Source organism: Caloenas nicobarica, chromosome 4, assembly GCF_036013445.1.
Source record: "Caloenas nicobarica isolate bCalNic1 chromosome 4, bCalNic1.hap1, whole genome shotgun sequence".
NCBI lineage: Eukaryota > Metazoa > Chordata > Aves > Columbiformes > Columbidae > Caloenas > Caloenas nicobarica.
This window is the reverse complement of record NC_088248.1, coordinates 73,592,476-73,611,811: the sequence shown is the minus strand read 5'-3', so window position 1 is coordinate 73,611,811 and position 19,336 is coordinate 73,592,476. Positions and strand designations below refer to the sequence as shown.

At 50.4% G+C, this 19,336-nt stretch overlaps 1 protein-coding gene across 1 annotated transcript; it reads right to left on the bottom strand.

Annotated features, from left to right (window-relative positions):
* Positions 1–408: 408 nt before the first annotated feature.
* Positions 409–18,431, bottom strand: RPIA (ribose 5-phosphate isomerase A). The gene is made up of 9 exons (XM_065634063.1): positions 18,168–18,431; positions 13,215–13,275; positions 11,122–11,177; positions 7,755–7,814; positions 7,093–7,157; positions 6,705–6,773; positions 6,039–6,180; positions 4,226–4,325; positions 409–1,610 (listed from the first exon to the last, which is right to left on the bottom strand). The coding sequence occupies exons 1-9, from the start codon at positions 18,348–18,350 to the stop codon at positions 1,513–1,515; spliced, it is 834 nt and encodes a 277-aa protein (XP_065490135.1). The 5' UTR covers positions 18,351–18,431; the 3' UTR covers positions 409–1,512.
* Between the last annotated feature and the right edge of the window lie 905 nt (positions 18,432–19,336).

Below are 19,336 nucleotides of genomic sequence, written 5' to 3'. Positions count from 1 at the left end.
GTTTGCGGGAAGAGATATTCCAGTGTTTTCCAGCAAGTTGTTGGCTGGATGGCAGCCAGTTTGCTCAATACAAGTGATTCAGAATTAATAGATGTGCAGGAAGGGGAAGATTTAAAGACATAAAAATAGCTCATTAAAAAAAAAAAAAAGCTGTATTTAGATGCACAGGGTTTATACAAGCAAATTTAAGACAGTCTCGAGGGAAGCACTGCAGCCAACAAGCGCTGGTTAATTTAAAATAATACAACGTATTTGTCTTAAGCAAAAAGAAATCAAATGCAGAAGGGTGAATTCGGTCAGGGTGAAGAGTCCTTGTAAGGGGAAAACTACAGCAGCAGTTGGTCTGACAACAATCTGCCCCCGCTGTTCACAAAACAGTTACTTTAAGAACCAAATTGCCACCAAATCTGGTATAACAACTCTTTATTTCAGTGTCTACAACACAAAGAGAGGGCTTGCATTTTGACACCAGAACCATGCAAAGCACCCATACAACGAGAACAAGATATTGAACGAGTGTCTCTCTCCTGCTACATGTGGAAAATTTAGGCAGGAAGACTCGGTTTTCCTGTGCGTTCTGCTCTACCCTTCCACAAATCAACCAGCTGCCAGGGGTGATAATTAACCTTCATTCCAAATCAAACAATTTGCCACGGAACAGTATTCCATGCTGCCCTAAGCTGCTCAAATATGCTTTTGGAAACTTCATCAAGGACCCAGTTCTGCTCTCGGTTTACAAGGACCAAGTCCCAGACATTTCCAGCTACAGGAACAGAATTTCATCAGAGGTACTGAATTAAAGGCGAGCAGAATTTGGCTCAAAGGATGAACATCTCCTCCACACAGAGGCCCAGAAAAGGCCCTTATTAATGTCCCAGACAGAGGGATGTAGAGACCACCCCAGGCTCAGAGAATTGTCTTGTGCACAGAGGACAACACCACATCCTGAACTATTAAAAACCAGTGGCATAGAAAAATAAAAGGCATAAAATACCGAACCAAAAAGGTTCCAAATAAGGCATCAGCAGGTCCCGACTGGATGTGCTCCTGTTACGTACGTCACCCTCCCAGCCAGCGTGGTTAGGAATGATGCATTAGGATTGTATTTCTGACCTCAATCACTAAGCACTATGAGCAACCAGAAGGGTTCAAGTTCTGTTTGAAAAAAGAAAAAAACCAATCCAAAACACAAAACAAGGAGTATTATTTTTGGTAAGTATTTCTTAGAAAATAAAATAAAATAAAAACGTTAAAGCAATTTGTTTAAACGGTTCTTTAAAAAAAGACGACATTCCTGTAAAGTAAAAATATATATATATAGAAATAGAATATAATTTTTTGTTCGTTTTTTTAAAAAAAAGACATTCAGTATCACATCAGCGGATCCCGATCAACTTCCCATCCGTCTGCTGCGATAACCGCTGCTCGTTAAGGCAAAACGTCAGGTTGGCGCCGTTACAACAGCCGAACCGAACTGGCCGAAGGTGACGCAGAGCGGGCGTCGTGCCGGCGTCAGCGCGGCTGCTTCTCCCGCACGCTGACCGAGCCGTCCTCCATGCCGAAGTACACCACCTCCGCCATGTCGATGAAGAGCCCCGTCTCCACCACGCCTGGGGAACGAGAGTTCAACGTGCCGGTTAATGCCAGGGCCATCCCAGAGCCAGCCCGTTGCTTGAATCCTCTGCTCTGACTGTGCTTTTGTTCATTAAAAGGCGCTGAAGCCTCCGAAAGGTGTTTGGAGAGAGGCGTCCGACCTGGGTGATGTTGCATCAGCTGCACAGGGAGCCTCTGGGAAGTCTTCTCCATGTGGCCACCCCCAGAGGAAACCCTCTCCAGTGAGAAACAACTCCCACAGCTCCCCCCCGAAGTTCACACCACCTCACCACCACCATTGAGGTGCTGGAGAGAGTGCAGAGAAGGGCAAGGAAGCTGGTGAGGGGTCTGGAGCACAAGTGTGATGAGGAGCAGCTGAGGGACCTGGGGCTGCTCAACCTGGAGAACAGGAGGCTGAGGGGAGACCTGATCGCTGTCTGCAACTGCCTGAAAGGAGGTTGGAGCATGGAGGGGGTTGGTCTCTTCTCCTGAATAGTAAGTGATAGGACAAGAGGAAATGGCCTCAAGTTGTGCCAGGGGAGGTTTAGATTGGATATTAGGAAAAAATTCTTCATTGAAAGGGTTGTCAGGCATTGGAGCAGGCTGCCCAGGGCAGTGGTGGAGTCACCATCCCTGGAGGTGTTCAAAATATGTGTAGATGATGTTCTCAGGGACACGGTTTAGTGCCAGTGTTGGGTTAATGGTTGGACTTTATGATCTTGAGGGTTCCAACTAAAATCATTCTATGATTACACTAAGACAATCATGAGCGTGGCATTTTCAGCCATCTGATGGCCCACAGGAGCAAGATGAAGCTACATGGAGCCACAGGCTTGCTCATTTTGCCTTTAAATGCATCTGAAAAGTAATCCTGTTAGGGAACACCTGGATAACGTTTGTTCAAAGATTAAGTCTCAGCAGATCTGATGCTGCCTCTGCAATTTGTAGCCCATTTGCAAATGTACTTTTGGTTGCATTTAATTACAGGGTGCTCCTAACTTCACAGTGATCCCTGAGCCATGGCCAGAGGCCAGAAAGTTGGACAGAAATGAAGGACAAGGGCTACCACAAATGCATGGTGGCCAGATCCCTACTATCACCACTGTATTTAGGCTTTAACAGCTCTGCTCATCCACTTCTGGGCAGTGAAGATGCTCTTCGCCCCTTTGCATGCCCATTTCTGAGCAGCAAATGGTGCTGAGACCATCTCCACACCAACACGATGGAATGTGTCCCATCATGTACCATTCATCTCTCAACCAAAAGAGAGCAAGGAAGAAGTCCTTGCAGAGAGGCTGTTTTGTTTACAAACAGTATGACCAGCCACCGTTTCTCTCTTGCACAAAACCAGCTCTAATAATACAAGTATTTGTACAGCCGTGGGCAGCAACCACTTTAGGATGCAGAGCCGTGCACCAAGGACAGTCTGGACCAGCTATGGTCACCGGTTCATTTAGATCAGTCACTGGTTCGTTTGGAACTGCTCCTGCTGAAGATCAGAACCTGCCACCTACTGCTGGCTGCAAGCAAGCACCAGGTAATTATTCAGACAGCAAAGACACCAGGGCAAACCAAGGTAGAAGTAGCATCCTAGCAGTTTGCTCCTAGAGCAGGAAAAAAGAAAATCAGTGTATTTTCAGTAAATCAGCCTTATAAGCAGCACTGAGGGAAGCAACGCCACTGAACAGAAGCAACTAGAAATTACTGGTGACTCTTCGCCCAGCCTATACCCATGGCCTCTGCCCGCCCTCGTGTTTTAATCGTGGTGCCAGGACAATACGTTTCTGCTTTGTGCGAACATCAAGGTTTGTGCAACAGGATCCCAACCTGTTCCTATACACTTTGACAATGCACAATCAGCGAAGGCAGTTTACTTATGGACTACAGGAACAGGCAGATATCTGGGATAAACTCAAAGTTAAAAGATACAACACCTATTCAAAGCTGACCAGATTCAAGAGCAGACTTTGCCAAGACAACCAGACAAGGTACCCAGCTGTGTCTGAGCTTCACTGAAGCCCAGAGAGTGTCACTGCCCCTGGGCAGACCTGGATCCTCCAGAAGCAGCTCTGGCCTGGGCAGCAGGTCTCCTACAAGGCAGGAATCCTTGCAGAGAGGCTGTGTTCTTCGCAAACAGTATGATCAGCCACTGCCTCTCTCCTGCACAGCAATAGCTACAACAATAGGTTAAGCTACGCTGTGCCCTCACAGCAAGGGGAGCCCGGAGGAGTAAACAATGGTAATGGGATGCAGAGCTGTATGCAGCTTCTGGAAAATACCATAATCTAGTGCAAACCCTGGCTCCAGAGTCCACCAGTGTTTCTATTAAAGGCCCATTTCTAAATGGGCACAAGGAAAGTAAGGAAGAGCACAGGACTGGCATGTGTAGTAGTGTCAGAAGTCACCCAGCACCGTCCCAGGTTTTCACCACCATATGAGAATGACACTTGGGTACAGCTGTACTAATTCAGCTGATAGACCTCTGAAGTAAAAGCAAATGAAGGGACCCATGAGAGGGCAGCAAACACACACACATTTCCTCTTATCTGTGGGAGAGCTCCCACAGTCAGGGCTATCTAGCACAGCCCAAGCCTTAGCCAGCTTTTGCTTTCCTAAAAATCACTGACATTACCTGGTATCATTTTTATAGCGGTGTTCACTTCACTCCATTCATGAACCTTGTCAAACTTCCAGTCCAGGATGAAGTTCCCGTTGTCCGTCACCACAGGGCCCTGGGAATCAAACACATTTGTCAGCACTATGAGCTCCTTGTCTACCGAGCACAGCCAGGGACTGTCACAGCCTCTCACCAGGACCAGCCATCCCTGCTACAATGGTTTAGAGAGTTATCATTCAAGTAAAGCAGGGCAGTTCACAATAAACTGTAAGTAAAACCATCACCCAAGGCTCATTCTTCATTCTCATGTGTGCAGATACATCACACAGAAGCTGGAAACAATGCAATTTCATCACTGAAAGAGGGGACGCTTTCCACAAGAGCAAGGCTACATTAATGTCCTAAAAAGGCTATTATAGGCAATTGAAGCCAAAATAAGACCCCTCCATCCCAGTGATAAGAGTGTCCTGCCAGATGTCATGAGGAAGTTTTGGAGTTGAAGAATTCACAGAATCACGGAATAGTTTGGGTTGGAAAAGACCTTCAAAGCTCATCTAGTCCAACTCCTGCCATGAGCAGGGACATCTTCAACCATAGAATCATAGAATCATTTTGGCTGGAAGAGACCCTCAGGATCATCAAGTCCAACCATAACCTGACTCTAGCACTAAACCACGTCCCTAAGAACCTCATCTAAACGCCTTTTAAACCCCTCCAGGGATGGTGACTCCACCACTTCCCTGGGCAGCCTGTTCCAATGCCTGACAACCCTTTCCATGAAGAATTTTTTCCTAATACCCAATCTAAACCTCACCCGGTGCAACTTGAGGCCGTTTCTTCTCGTCCTATCACTTGTTACCCAGGAGAAGAGACCAACCTCCTCCATGCTACAACCTCCTTTCAGGCAGTTGCAGACAGCGATCAGGTCTCCTCTCAGTCTCCTTTTCTCCAGGCTGAACCCCCCAGTTCCCTCAGCTGCTTCTCATCAGATTTGTGCTCCAGACCCCTCACCAGCTTTGTCACCTCCTCTGCACTCTCTCTAGTACCTCAATGTCCTTCTTATGACGAGCCCAAAACTGACCACAGGATATGAAGTGGGGCCTCACCAGTGCCGAGTACAGTGGCACAATCACTTCCCGAGTCCTGCTGGCCACACTATTCCTGATACAAGCCAGGATGCTGTTGGCCTTTTTGGCCACCTGGGCACACTGCTGGCTCATGTTCAGCCACTGTCAATCAACACCCCCAGATCCCTCTCTGCCAGGCACTTTCCAGCTCAGGTTGCTCAGAGCCCCGTCCAGCCTGGCCTGGGATGTCTCCAGGGATGGGGCATCCACCACCTCTCTGGCCAACCTGGGCCAGGCTCTCACCACCCTCAGTTTAAAAAATTTCTTCCTTATATCTAGTCTGAATCTCCCCTCCTTTACTTTAAAACCATCGCTCCTTGTCCTATTGTAACAGGCCCTGCTCAAAAGTCTGTCCCCATCTTTCTTACAGGCCCCTTTTAAGCACTGAAATCCGCGATAAGGTCTCCCTGGAGCCTTCTCTTCTCCAGGCTGAACACTCCCACCCTGAGCTGGAATCCCTCTTCTCCCTCCTCAGGGATATCTGCTTTAGGAGACATGAGGCAGAGAGTCTTTCCACGAGCAGCCTGAACACCTAAACACACAGTTCATTAATCAAAGCATAATTAGAAGGAATTACACAAGACACCACTATTGGGAGTGAAAGCCCAGATTTAATTAGATGAAAGGCCAGACCTTTGGTCCTCCATTTTCCCACATTCACGTGGCTCCTCGGGGGACGAGGGGCTCTCAGGGACACGTACCGCTTTGCTAACAGCCATCCGCAGCTCCACGGCACCTCCGAAGTTTTTGGTCAGGGCTCTGGTGACGGGGACGTAAGCCATGGGGATGACTTCAATAGGAATCCCCTTCTTCCACTGCTCCCCGAGGCTCTTTGATTTTTTCCTGAGGACAGTTGGAGGTGGGATTAGCATCAAGCATTGCATTTCTAACGCTGTTAACATAACGCACTGATCACATTACCTCTTGCAAACCCCTCAAGCACAACACCCTGGAGGGCACAGTGGTCAGTTCACACGTGCACATGTGTAGGAAGAAGCAGTTTAATGTACAATGCTCTATTCACTCATAAGCCCTGTTTTGATGTCTTTTGGACAAGCAGAACATGAGTTGTTTCTTCCATAGCCCTGTGGCTGTACATACAGAAGAGGAAATTTATTCTGTGCTGACAATCGCTGAGTTCAAAGAGCAGAGCAGCCTTTTCCCCACAAGCTCTGCTGACTCCTAAGCAGGTCTGATGAGTTGAAAATTAAGAAATAAGCTAAATTGAATTGCTGGAACATTGGAAGTCAGGATCATTTCCACCTATTCCTGCTCCCCTGACCTGCTGGAAGGACAATAATGGCCTCATACAGAATCATACAAATCCTTCCACAAGACAGAGGCATGATGAATAGTAATATTTTCACCTGTAATCAGCAATAACGATGAAGCATTTTGCATATCCTGCAACTATCTTCTCCTGCGTCAAGCAACCGCTGCAAGGGGAAAAAAAGAATAATATAAAGATCAGTAAAATAGACTGCTCCTCAGTGTGCCTGATGGTCCTAAAGTCCAGTCCTGTCTGTCATGTTCTTGCTGGTTGGGTGCTGCCGTTTTCCCATGTCAGCCCCATCAGTTTATCCTCCTTGTCCCTCGCACACTCTTGGTCAGGAGCCGTGTCCTGCTGCAGCTGCACACACGACCCTGCACAGGATCCCCCCCAGCCCCTCCAGGCCTCCCCAGAGACACCCACAGCCAGAAATGTGCTCAGAGGCCACCAGCACCATGCACGGACAGACGGACAGCAAGGCTCACCCGCCACCTTTGATAAGGTTGAGGTCAGAGTCCACTTCATCCGCTCCATCGATGGCAACGTCGAGCTGTAGGAAGAGGAGAAATTGGGTGTGGAAACCCCTCCTGTGCAGCATCTCGGGGGAGCGTCAGGTCCCAGGCAGCAGCCAGAAATGTCACTAGAGCTGGGACCACCTTGATGCCACAGCCTGACCAGAGACAAGCATCTGAGCAGCCACCCAGGGATACCAGCCCTTACTAAACCACAGGCATGTGAGATCAGGAGAAAGAAAAACAAAAACCAACCACCGGCCTGCAAAGCACATCACTTTAGCCTCTAGTGTCACCTAGGGACCAGCACACAAGCAGGGAGCTCCTGGGGAAAATTCCCGTGATAGTTCAGCAACACAATATCCCTGAGCCAGGCCAGCAAGCCTCAGCCTGGAAGAGATGCCAAACACCTAGAGGAAACACAGCTTAGCAGCCCACGGCCATCTAAAGTGACAAGCATTAAGACAAGACTAAGGCATAGTGAAAAAAAAACAGCTAATCTAGTTTTCGTTCATGTTAAGCACCGTGGTTGCCTAAACTCTTGTCATCAGGGGAGGACAAAGGAGTTTGATGCTTTATGAAGGACCAGGTTAGAGGAAGGTCGGATGAGGTCTCACCTCCATGGTCCCACTTACCTCTGGATGTCGGTCCAAGTCACTTAGTGTTAAGCCATTCTGCAGGATCAGCTGACGAGCCTGTGCACCAAGAAGACAACAAACATCATTTACTAGCGGCAGGAAAATAAAAAGGACTCGTGGTGTCATTCCTTCGGCTGCAGCAAGGATGGAGCCTCCCTGGGAGAGCTCCACCGCTTCACCCCGAGCTGGTGGAGAAGCTGCAGCCAGCAGTGGGAACTCATGGCAAGGAGAAAATGATGCTTCCAGACCAGATTATTTTAATCAAAAGAAAACCCTGCTGCTGATTTGAACTAAAAACCAACGCAGGTGGTGCAACAGGACTCCTGGGTTCAGGCCTCTCTGTACTAAATAGCAGGAGGCACCATCAGCTTGGTGGGAATCACTTGTACGTAAGCATTACAGCAGATACAGTAGTTTTGAGTCCTGTGTCATTTCAGCTTGGACACCACTCTCCCTCGCACCTATCCAGCCCCTCTGATTTTCTTCAGCTGAAAAATGGGAGTAAGCAAATGAAATATTTACACCATAGCAATAGGGGACTAACAATGAAAATATTTTTTGTACTGGAAAAAAACAAAAGCAAAAAAAGAAAAGCACAACTCTTGGAAAAAGTGTGGGAAGCCTCCTGAAACAGCCATTTGGTGGCTCCAATTCTACTTTTACTGAAGTGGTTGTGTATTTCCCTCTACTGGCAATACAATACAGAGCACTTGGATTCACCCTCCATTGGGTCAGTCAGCTTAAACAAGAGTTCAAGCCTTGAATTGGTTGAATTTTCCATGTTGTAAATCGTCACCTGAGTGAGACTCCCTTTTCGAATGGACCCTGTTTGACTCTGAATTTCCCACCATGCCGTAGCTAGTCCAAGAAACCCCAGTGCGACCACCTGAAATCAACTGATTCCCCTCCATTTTACGCACCAAAGGGCATCAGTCGCATGTACTGGCATCCCAGAAACATGAAGAACAACTAGCAGGTGGTACCCCTGGCAATGAGATTATGATTTGGATGCTTATTGTGGCATTTCATAGCATGCAGTTTGAACACCTGTGGGCTCTTGATCTGTGCACTAGGATTGCCCTAAGGACTCATAAAATAAACAGAATAAAAATTGGTGGCTTTACATTAGTTACACGGTGTCTGTATAAAGAGATTTCAGGGATCTGGGAACTGAAAGCATTGAGAAGACACTGTGCTGCACATGCAGGACAGACCCTGAAGAGGCTCAGAGTCAGCGGTGTGGATGGAGGTGGCTTTCTCCAGGCTCTCTGCCTGCCAGGCGATGGGAGCAGACCAGCAGGAATCAAAAGCAGAGCTCCCACAACTGGGGGAAAAGCAGCAGTAACTGCAGAGAACTTGCCAAGAACTGTCTCACTCCGTGCTCTTGGCACACAGCCGGGTGACAAGAAGAAACAACACGAAAGCCAAGGGACAGATACTTACCCCGGCTCTAGCTTTACTGATGGTGATGGAATAACCCAATCTGACAAACAGGGAAGGGAGGAGAATAAAAACCCACTGAAATCAATTCTTCCTTGCCAGTGAGCTCGGGCAGCCATCTACACCTGTACGTAGTGAAAATAAGATGCTGTTTTGCTGACCTGGGAAGGCTTCACTTGGAACTGAAGTCTAAGAGGCTGCAAAAGATGTGAGGCAGCCCCATATCTGTGGGATTGTAGCTGGTGCGGGTGTATGATCTATCTCTTCCCTTTAACAGCAACCTTTTGGTTTTACTGATAAGGAGCTCTGTAGTGTTACACAAACGATCCAAACATTTCGAGGCAGGACAGGTTCCAGCCCATGTTCACTACGAGAGCTATATCAATGTTTTCTGCAAGATCTAATGACTAAACTCGGAGCACTTCTCATAGAATCATAGATCATAGAATATTTTAGGTTGGAAGGGGCCTTCAAAGCCCATCCAGTGCCACCCCTGCCATGAGCAGGGACATCTTCACCCAGCTCAGGTTGCTCAGAGCCCCGTCCAGCCTGGCCTGGGGCATCTACCACCTCTCTGGGCAACCTGGGCAAGTAGTTTACCACCTTCATTGCAAAAAGTGTCTTCCTCATATCTGGCCTCATGTATTTCCACTTTTCCTAGGTTAAAATGGGATGTGGTATCTCAGGATGGGGATCATTTTAGACAGATCAAAGACAGACTCTCATCACAGTCTATATATGCAACAGAAGTTCTGATACAGGTTAAAAAAAGAAAAAACAAGAAACCAACCAAGCAAAACCCTAGTTTTTACTTTTTGGCCTTTGCAGCAGTTTGTATTATACCCTAGTTGGTCACTGGTTGTTTGCATCACCTGGAAAAAGGGAGAGTCCCATTGCCCCACGCTTACACTTCAAGAACATCTGCAGGGTTTTAAGTTTTCATAAGATTTTAGGATAATTCAGGTTGGTCTCTACCCAACATCCAGCTCAAAGCAGCGTCAGCTACCAGGTTGCTCAAGGCTCTACCCATCCGGGTCCTGAAAACCTCGAAGGACGGACTCTGCACAGCCCCTCTGGCACCCGCCTCGCTGCTCGGCTGTCCTTGTAGTGAAAAAGTTGTGACAAATGTACAATCCCAAGGTCCTCAGCAGGACTGTGAGAAGGACACTTGCCCAGTTCCCAGACCACGGCATTGCCATGTGGTCCCTGTCCCCACGGACCGGTGATGTCACCTCTCCCTGCCTGAAGGGGACAAGGTGGCAGCTGCTCCTCTCCAGTGCATTCCCACCTTGGGGAACAGAGGCAGAGAGACCAAAGCCGGTTGCCTGAGGGCATGGAAGCAGCTCAGGAGCTTCCCCAGCAGCTCTGCGTTTCACCACCAAGCCACACTCTCCTCCCTGCAAACCTCTCAACAGCCAGCTTAGTATGAACCGATCCCTGCAAAAGCTGCACAGCAAAGATTATGCTGATTTCTCTTCTGCAATTTCTTATAAAAGCCAGCTGACGCATTTCAAGTTCCTCCTGAAAACAGATGAGCTTGCTATTGCTTGCAAAAGGATTTTTACAGCTTTCAGAGCTTGATAGACTAAGTGTCTCCAACAAGTCTGGTTCACCACTAAACAGCATTTTTCTGCAAGCAGGATCCAGAGCAACCCACACACCAACACTGACATAACCAGCATCACCACACTGGCTCAAAACACTCTTCCCAGCACTGCAGCATCCCTGAAACTCCGCTCAGGGTAACACAGAAGCGTCACCACCAGCTTTGTGAGGTCTGTCTGCAGGCTGCATCGTGACTGCTTTTGGTAAACTCACACCGTGAATGAGTCCAAAGAGCGGTGCGGTTACCTCCTGCAGCCCAGGGGAAGATCCCTTGTGTGAGTGTTGGGAATAGCAGAAAGCAAAGGAGGAAAGCACTTACCTGAAAAGATGTAGGGATGCAGACAATCGTCAGGTTCTCCTGTCTAACCCGCTCGGCTGCAGAGAGAAGAGAAAGAAAAAACAAAAAAAAAAAGGCAGAAGCCTCGGTTTGTTCATCGCAGAAAGGGAAACAAAAAGAAAAAAAAACAACACACCAACTTTCACTTTAAGAAATCTCAGTTCAGAGCAGCCCCTTTGAATCACTGCAATTACTTGCTCGGCTTGCAAATAACTCAGTCACGCTCAAAACGCAAACAGGTGCCACCCTGCACAGGCTGAGGCTCAGTTTCTACAGTCAGAAATGTTTAAACACCCACCCTGGCTCAGCCCAAGACATCACGAGCCATTAACCTTTGTGTCTCCAGCAGCAGAGGAGCCTCGTCAGCAAATCGTCACCTGGGAAATGAGCCCCGCTCCCCTCTCCCACTCCATTAGACAGGGTTTTGCCGTATTCCTGGTAAACAGAGAGCTCCAGCAGCTGTCTGAAAGGTTTTCTGGCTTGTTGCCTTGGGGACATCATACTCATTTATTACAGAATATTTAAATATATGGCAGGGAAAGGACTAATAAAATACAGTATTCCATTAAATGGAAGGAAATATTTCCTGCCTCGGGTTAACCTCAAATGACTAAAATCTATTACTAAGATATTATTATGGACAAATGTTATTTTAGTAATTATGATGCTCAGGCATCAGCCAACAGCCCAAGAGTCAGCAACAGAGCAAACACACGGGCTACATGCTTCAAGGTAAAGCTGCCGCTGGAAGGACTGAAGATGCAACACAGAATCACAGACTGGTTGGGGTTGGAAGGGACCTCCGGAGACCATCCAGTCCAACCCACCTGCTAAAGCAGGTTCACCAGAGCAGATCACACAGGAATGTGTCCAGGTGGGTTTGAATGTCTCCAGAGAAGGAGACTCCACAGCCTCTCTGGGCAGCCTGGTCCAGGCTCTGGCACCTCAAAGGAGTTTCTCCTCATATTCAGATGGAACCTCCGATGCAACACATGAGGCTGTATGTTGTTACAGCCCACATTCAGCAGACATGAAAAGTCAGACTTTGCATCCGGGAAGAGGCAATGCACTTTAAATATTACACCTATTTATTTAGAGGCTGATTCTGTCTTAGAGTCAGCAGCGGCTGAGATACTGTGACCAACCCAGAAAGCTGAACGGCAGCTCCCCAATCAGCTCCCAAACAAAAAAATAAGTGTATTGCACACAGAGCATGGGGCTAGGTGGGTGCCAAGGGGCTGGCACAGCTTGATTTTTGCTGTTTCCCTGCAAAGCGAAGCACAGCGCTCTGTTCAGACCTCAGTCCCCCTCTGTCTGAGCAAAGCCCCATGAACAACGAGGCTGATGCTGCACTCCAGACCCGGCCGCTCTGTTCTGCATCCAAAGACAACCAAGCAGGCCCAGGTACATCACCTCCACCAGCAGATCTGCCCTGGGGAGGGAACTTTTAAACCTCCGTGCCCTCTGTAATGAGGTGTGAGGATAATTATCCTCACATCCTCTTCGCAAAAAGGCATCTGCCTCACTTGAGTATTTTGCTGAAATTTCCTGAATCACACCTTGAGCAAACTTGCACCTGGGGCAAGCAGATAAACTTAGCTGTAGGGTATAAAAAAAACATACAGCAGAATTTCACATTCCTCATTTTCATTACACCTCAGCAGAGCCCTCAATGTGAATAACGAGGATGTGAGGAAGCCGCTCGGCCTCATACAAATGGGTTAACGGAAGCAGAGCAGCTGCATGGCCCAAAGCCACAAAGCAAGTCAGGACTGGAACAAAACCAAGAGGTTTAGCTCCAGTTTGTGGTGGGTGCCAGTAAAGAGCTTTTCCTGGCTGTATGGGGAAAACAGGTGGCAAATCATTACTCCCCAGGACTCTCCCTGCAATAAATTTGGAGCACAAGACCCAGTTTTAACCCTCAGCTTCACGGAGGACGCAGCGGTCGGTGAACAGACCCGACATATCAGCTCTAAGTCAGCATCCAGAAGATTTAGCATGTTTTTTCAAGTAGTTAGGACAGCTGGACAAGGGGACTTTCTGCGGTGGGAGGCACACGAAGGGGAGCACCTTACCTAATCGGTGCACTGCATGGACAATCGTAGAACCGCTTCCAATCCCAAGAACTTGATTGTTCTGCAAATCAAAAAGAGACAGAGCAGAGCTGTTACCGGGGGCTCAGCAGGGCTGTCCGCTTTTCCCAGCAGACACAAAATTATAAACACATGCAAGAGGAACCTTGTCCGCAGATGCACACTGACATGCAACATCTTATCATGCTGCAGGCAAGGAAGGGACCACACCGTGCCAACGAGGGCACGCTACAGCTAAAGGATTTTAAGCAAATTGCCCTCTCCTCAAAGGACGTGCTTGCTAAATACAACCACGGTCTGACTCTCAGGGTGTTGGATATGCACTCGCTGCTGGTTGCTGGCACTCCGTGCACCCTCTCCTGCCGGAAAGCTGGGAGCTTCAGACAATACCACAGAGGAAGAAGCTGAAACAACCTCAAGATAACATCTCCCGACGAAGCCGCACAGTAAAAGCAACGGGTTTGCTGCCAACGGTACTGTTAGTAAACAGTACGGATGCACCGGCGGGCAAAGCAAAGAGCACAGCAGCTGTTCCTAGAGTACAATAAAAACCACCCTCCAAAACAGAGTATACAACCGCCTATATGAGAGTCCAGCAACGCGCTTGAAAGATGCGTGAGCTTGGCAGTGTGTGCTGAACAGGATCACGTTTTAACCACAGCTCAGCCCTGGCCTTTCTCTGCTTATGGTCTGGTTTAAGAAGCATCGCTACCGTGTCATCCGTAACACAGACACGCTTCTGAAAGGTGCTGCAGGCTGGGGGTGGATGGGTGCGATGGTGTTACCTCCCCAAGAGGATGCTCTGCGATGGAAATCTCTGTTTATTATCAGCTCAATCTCCCACCCACCGAGAGCTCCCTGCAGCCTCTTGCACACTTCCAATCTCCAGCGTAGTTCCCCTTCTTTGGACGGGATCCAAGGCTTAAATTGACTTAAGGAGGCCCAATATCACCAGAGAGACTTCAGATGAGAAAGAATTCAAGCCAGCCAGAGATGGAGGCACAGCGCTGTTGTGTGTTATCTCTTGGGCATTAGACAGTTCTGGAGCTCTTTATCCATGTGCAGCCAATCCATCGTTCAGCAGCTGTGGAAAAAGCCACACCTGCAGCATTTCAACCGGCTGAAATCTTACTGGCACGCAACTTTGCCTGGAAAGGTGGAGCTCAGGTCACGCTCCCCTAAGATTAATGATTTCCCTTGTTTCTTCAGGTTAAAAGCTTAAAAAAAACCCCCAAAAGTTCTCCAAAACCCAGTTCACAACCAGAGACGTGGCTTATAACCCCGTCCTCACTAATCACCGTGACTTTGCAAAAAGACGGGGGAAGCAGCAGATCGCAGCTGCACGCCTGCAAAGTTGCCAGCAGAAACCCAACAGATCCCGAGGTTTCTCCGTTTCACCTGCCCGGCAGGCAGAGCCAAAGAAGGGACGAGCAGAGCTGCACGGAGCCTGGCAGGACACGGTGTTCCCAAAAGACTTGTTTTGACCTGGGAAGAGGCAGTTTCTTCTCTCTGCCCTCGTTTCCTAAAGGGACGGGGAAAGCTTCACCATCAGTCACGCCATTGCGATGAAGTAGGAAGAGCTCATCCCAGCCCGTGACGGCGATAAAATGTGAAGCACCTTCCCTTAGGGAGTGGCAAGACCTTGGCCTAAGTGGGTTTCACAGAAAAACAGTTTAGGCCAGCCTAAACCAGTGCTGTCACAACTCCTGCCTTACGGCAGCTCCCACCTCTACCTCCTCAGCTCCAACTCCAGCCAGAGCAGGCGAAAACCAGCCAAAAATCATCCACTTTTAAAAACAGGGGCAGGGTGAATGTTGGCCAGAAGCAGAGCACAAGGTCAGCGTGCAAGAGGCAGGTCCAGCTTGCAGCACTGAGAAGCAGCACCCCATGCGGAAAAACAAACAAAAAACAAAAAAACCCACACCGAAAAAAACAACCAAAAAAACCCAACCAACCAACACCAAAAAACCATTGCAGGTTGTTTACTAAAATCCCAGCAAATAAAACCAAGGCACTGAGCCACAGCACAGCTGAAGACCCACATATGGACTCCACGTGCAGAGACAGCAATGACCAGAGTGTCGTCCCTGCTAACCCAGGGGCTTAGGGATGCTGCCCAACATTGGAGATGCCGACAAAGCAACGCACAGCGAGTGGGTATCAGCAGCACCACACGGGGTGGCTGGTCCAACATAAGCATCCGAGACTAGGATTTACATGGGCAAAGAGCAGGAGGTAAATACAGTGCAAAACCAAAGTTTCCTCCTATTAATTCTCAGCCCTCTGGAGTAGCAGGACATTTGGCTGTCACATATCTTTTCATTTCTAAGGCAGACGCTAACAGGACCTGCCCTCAAGGTGTTGTATAAACACAAAGCCAGCTCTACCCAAGCAGCTTATGGCTCTAAAGCCCCAAGCTCTGTGCCAGCCCCGCTCCACCGAGCCATCACTGCACCACGGCCTGTGGCTTCTGAGGTTGGTCATCTCGGTGTCCTCCCCAGGGCTGGGGAACTCCGCTCCTACAGCTCACAGATAAGTGCTGCAGTTAAACACACCAATATGGCTTTAATTTAAAAAAAAACTTGAAAGTTCTCCTCTCCTAATCCCCCCGCCCACCCCCAGGTTTACATCTGCTGCAGCAGGAGCTGCTGTGCTGGCACGGTTGGGGATGGGTGCGACGGAGGAAACCAAGCGAGGAGCCTGATCTAGTACCGGTACCAAGCCGCCGGTGAACTGGATTTATGGCACAGTTAAGCAGAAGAGATTTGTCCAGCAAAACCAAACTATGAAGTCAGTGGCGTCTCCCACACATCCCCGCCATCCAAGGAAAGCGGTCTGCAGCTTCGCTTTCAGAGATTACACTGCTCCTTCTGCTAACAGCGATAATTCTAACGGCCAAACACAAAACTCCCCGTTACCAATGGCAGCTGCACCCTGACAGAGCAAACTGAGGGGGAGATGGGTTTTCTCTGACAGCTGAGACCATCTAACTCTTTGATTGTGACTCTAACCTGCTTCTCCACCACTGCTTCCAGCCAATTTCCATGACAAGCACTGCAATATTACTCCAGCTGCTGCCTCTTTTACTTAAATAGCTCAATAACCTACCCCTTACGACATGAGTCCTTCCTCTTGCAACCCCTTAATGTGAAACTTTGGGGTTTGTTTTGGGTAAGAAAGGGGATTTTTATGCAACTGCCGGTCCATCTCCGAGCCCCCCCCACCCCACAGACCGCTTCTATGTGCATTGGCCTGGGGTAGGTCTCAGCACATGGCTGTGTGCTCTCCAGGCAGGTACAGGCTGCCTAGAGGAAGGGGAGGCTGCAAACAAGTGAAACATTTATGGGACGTCAGGGAAGCCATCAGCAACTGAACCTAAAGACGCCAACCCAGTGAGGGAAAGCAGGAAAGAAAAGGGAATTTTCCCGCCCCGACTGCTAACATCTACCTCCTTGGCAGCAACTCTACACCCGTTTCATCACCGCTGTTGCAAAAGGGCTTGCACAGCAAACATTGTGATAAACCCCTGCGCGACTTTAACTGTTGGTCTTCCAAGCATTCACAATCAGGCTGTGCCAAAACTCAAGCCGCTCCAGTCCGATTTGCCCTTCAAGGGGTTGATCAAAGCCTCTTGGCACATTTCCCTCCCTGCAGGGGACAGGACATTATCCCCTGGTTAGGGGCTGTTGCTCCTTGCTTGGGTGCTTAGAAACAGGGTGCAGAGCACCCCAAACTTGGAGAAAGCAGCAGGACATGGTGTTAGCCTGAACTCCCACCCCAGCCCAGCTCACAGGAGGGTGCACGGTGAAAGTTTAGAGGTGCAAGACATTATCCCAAACTTGGGGTGCACCATGCTGAGATGCTGCCTGGGAGGCATGGGCTAGGCAAGCACAGACACAGGAGGAGAAAAGTAGTTTTCTCCCTTCTCTCCATGCTAAAGAAGAGCAATCAAAAGCGAAGGAGGAAAAGGCTCGGCAGGACCCGCCCATGCATGCCACAGTCCTCCCTTGCATTTCAGGACTAGTCGTGCTTTGGGGGCAGCGATGAGTCCGTGCAGCCCACAACCCGTCCATGCACCGGGTGCTGCTCCATGCACTGGAGGGATCCGTGCACCCCGCGACCCATCCATGCACCGGGGGCTGCTCCATGCACTGGAGGGATCCATGCACCCCGCGACCCATCCATGCACCAGGGGCTGCTCCATGCACTGGACGGATCTGTGCACCCCACAACCCATCCATGCACCGGGGGCTGCTCCATGCACTGGAGGGATCCGTGCACCCCACAACCCATCCATGCACCGGGGGCTGCTCCATGCACTGGAGGGATCTGTGCATCCTGCGACCCATCCATGCACCCAGGGCTCCTCCATGCACCCCAAAGCTCGTCCATGCACTGGAAGGCTCTGTGCACCCCGTGGCTGCTCCGTGCACTAGGGAATCCCTGCAACCCAGGACTGCTCCGTACACTGGAGGGATTCATGCAACCCGAAGTCTTGTCCATGCACCGGGAGGCTCTGTGCACCCCATAGCCGCTCCGAGCACCAGGGAGGTCCCTGCACCCCAGGGCTGCTCCGTGCACTGGAGGGCTTTGTGCACCCCGAAGCACGGCCATGCACTGGGGGGTCCCAGCACCCCACGGCCACTTTGTGTACTGGGCACTTCAAAGCCCGTCCATGCACTGGAAGCCCCGTGCACCCCACGGCCGCCCCGTGCATTGGGGGCTCCCAGCACCCCGGGGCAACTCTGCATCGGGGTGTTCGTGCACCCCGGGGCCACTCCGTGCAGGGGGAGGCTCCGTGTACCCCACCGGTGCTCCGCGCACTGCGGGGTCCCCGCACCCCGTGGCCACTCCGTGCACGCCGGGATCCGTCCCAGGCCCCGCACACCGCTGGGCTCCGCTCCCCGAGCAGGGCTGGGGGCCGGGCTGTCTCACCTGGACGTGCTTGTCCACGGCCGCGCAGGCTGCCAGCCTCTTGGCCTCCTCTGCCATGGTGCCGCCGAGCCGCCCGCGGGTCAGGGCGCGTCTCCCCGCCGCCCGCCCCGCCCGGAGCCTCCCCGGCGGCCGGGCAGCCAGGGCCGAGCTGCGGAGCGCGCCCAGCCGGCCGGGGAGCCGCATGCCGCCGCGGCCCGCCCCCGGGGGGCTCACCCGTACGGGCTGCAGGCCTGGGCCGAGCCGGCTCCCTCCCGCCTCCTCGTCCGCCGCCGGCAGGCTGGGACTTGTAGTGCTGCGAGCTGCGAACTACAGCTCCCAGGATGCACGATGGCGCCCGGGGCGCCCGCAACCGCGGAACAACTTGTTTTGTGGTGTTTGCACATGTGTATATACCGATGTATCGCGTTTGGCAGGGATGAGGTTTTCCCATAAAGTGCGGAGGAATGGGGACCAGCAGGTCAAGGGAGGTTCCTCCCCTTCTGCCCTGCCCTGGTGAGGCCGCATCTGGAGAACTGCATCCAGCTCTGGGCTGCCCAGTTTAAGGACAAGAAACTACTGGAGGGAGTCCAGCGGAGGGCTACGAAGATGATGAGGGTCTGGAGCATCTTTCTGATGAGGAGAGACTGAGAGAGCTGGGTCTGTTCAGCCTGGAGAAGAGAAGCTGAGAGGGGATCTCATCAATGTTTATAAATATCTCCAGGGTGGGTGTCAAGAGGATGGACCAGACTCCTTTCAGTGGTGCCCAACAACTGGATGAGGGGCAATGGGCACAAACTCAAGCACGGGAGGTTCCATCTGAATATGAGGAGAAACTTCTTTACTTTGAGGTGCCAGAGCCTGGACCAGGCTGCCCAGAGAGGCTGTGGAGTCTCCTTCTCTGGAGACATTCAAACCCGCCTGGACACATTCCTGTGTGATTTGCTCTGCTGAACCTGCTTTAGCAGGTGGGTTGGACTGGATGATCTCCAGAGGTCCCTTCCAACCCCAACCAGTCTGTGATTCTGTCTGGTTCTGTGAAATGTTCCATCTGGAAGTGCTGGAGGGGGCACAGAGAGGGGTAGGGGGAGCCCCTGCACAGCGCCAGGCAATCAGATGAGCACAGGGGGGTTACTGCAGCTCCAGGTGGGCTTCCAGAGGTTTTAAGGAGTTTTACTCAAACTTCGTGTGTT

Excerpts from the sequence above, each read along its gene's own strand:
- RPIA (XM_065634063.1), bottom strand. The coding sequence starts at position 18,350 with ATGCGGCTCCCCGGCCGGCTGGGCGCGCTCCGCAGCTCGGCCCTGGCT. Across the intron at positions 11,178-13,214 it reads CCATGCAGTGCACCGATTAG|CCGAGCGGGTTAGACAGGAG; the intron begins GTAAGGTGCTCC and ends TTCTCTCTGCAG. Across the intron at positions 6,774-7,092 it reads AACCTTATCAAAGGTGGCGG|CGGTTGCTTGACGCAGGAGA; the intron begins GTGAGCCTTGCT and ends TTCCCCTTGCAG.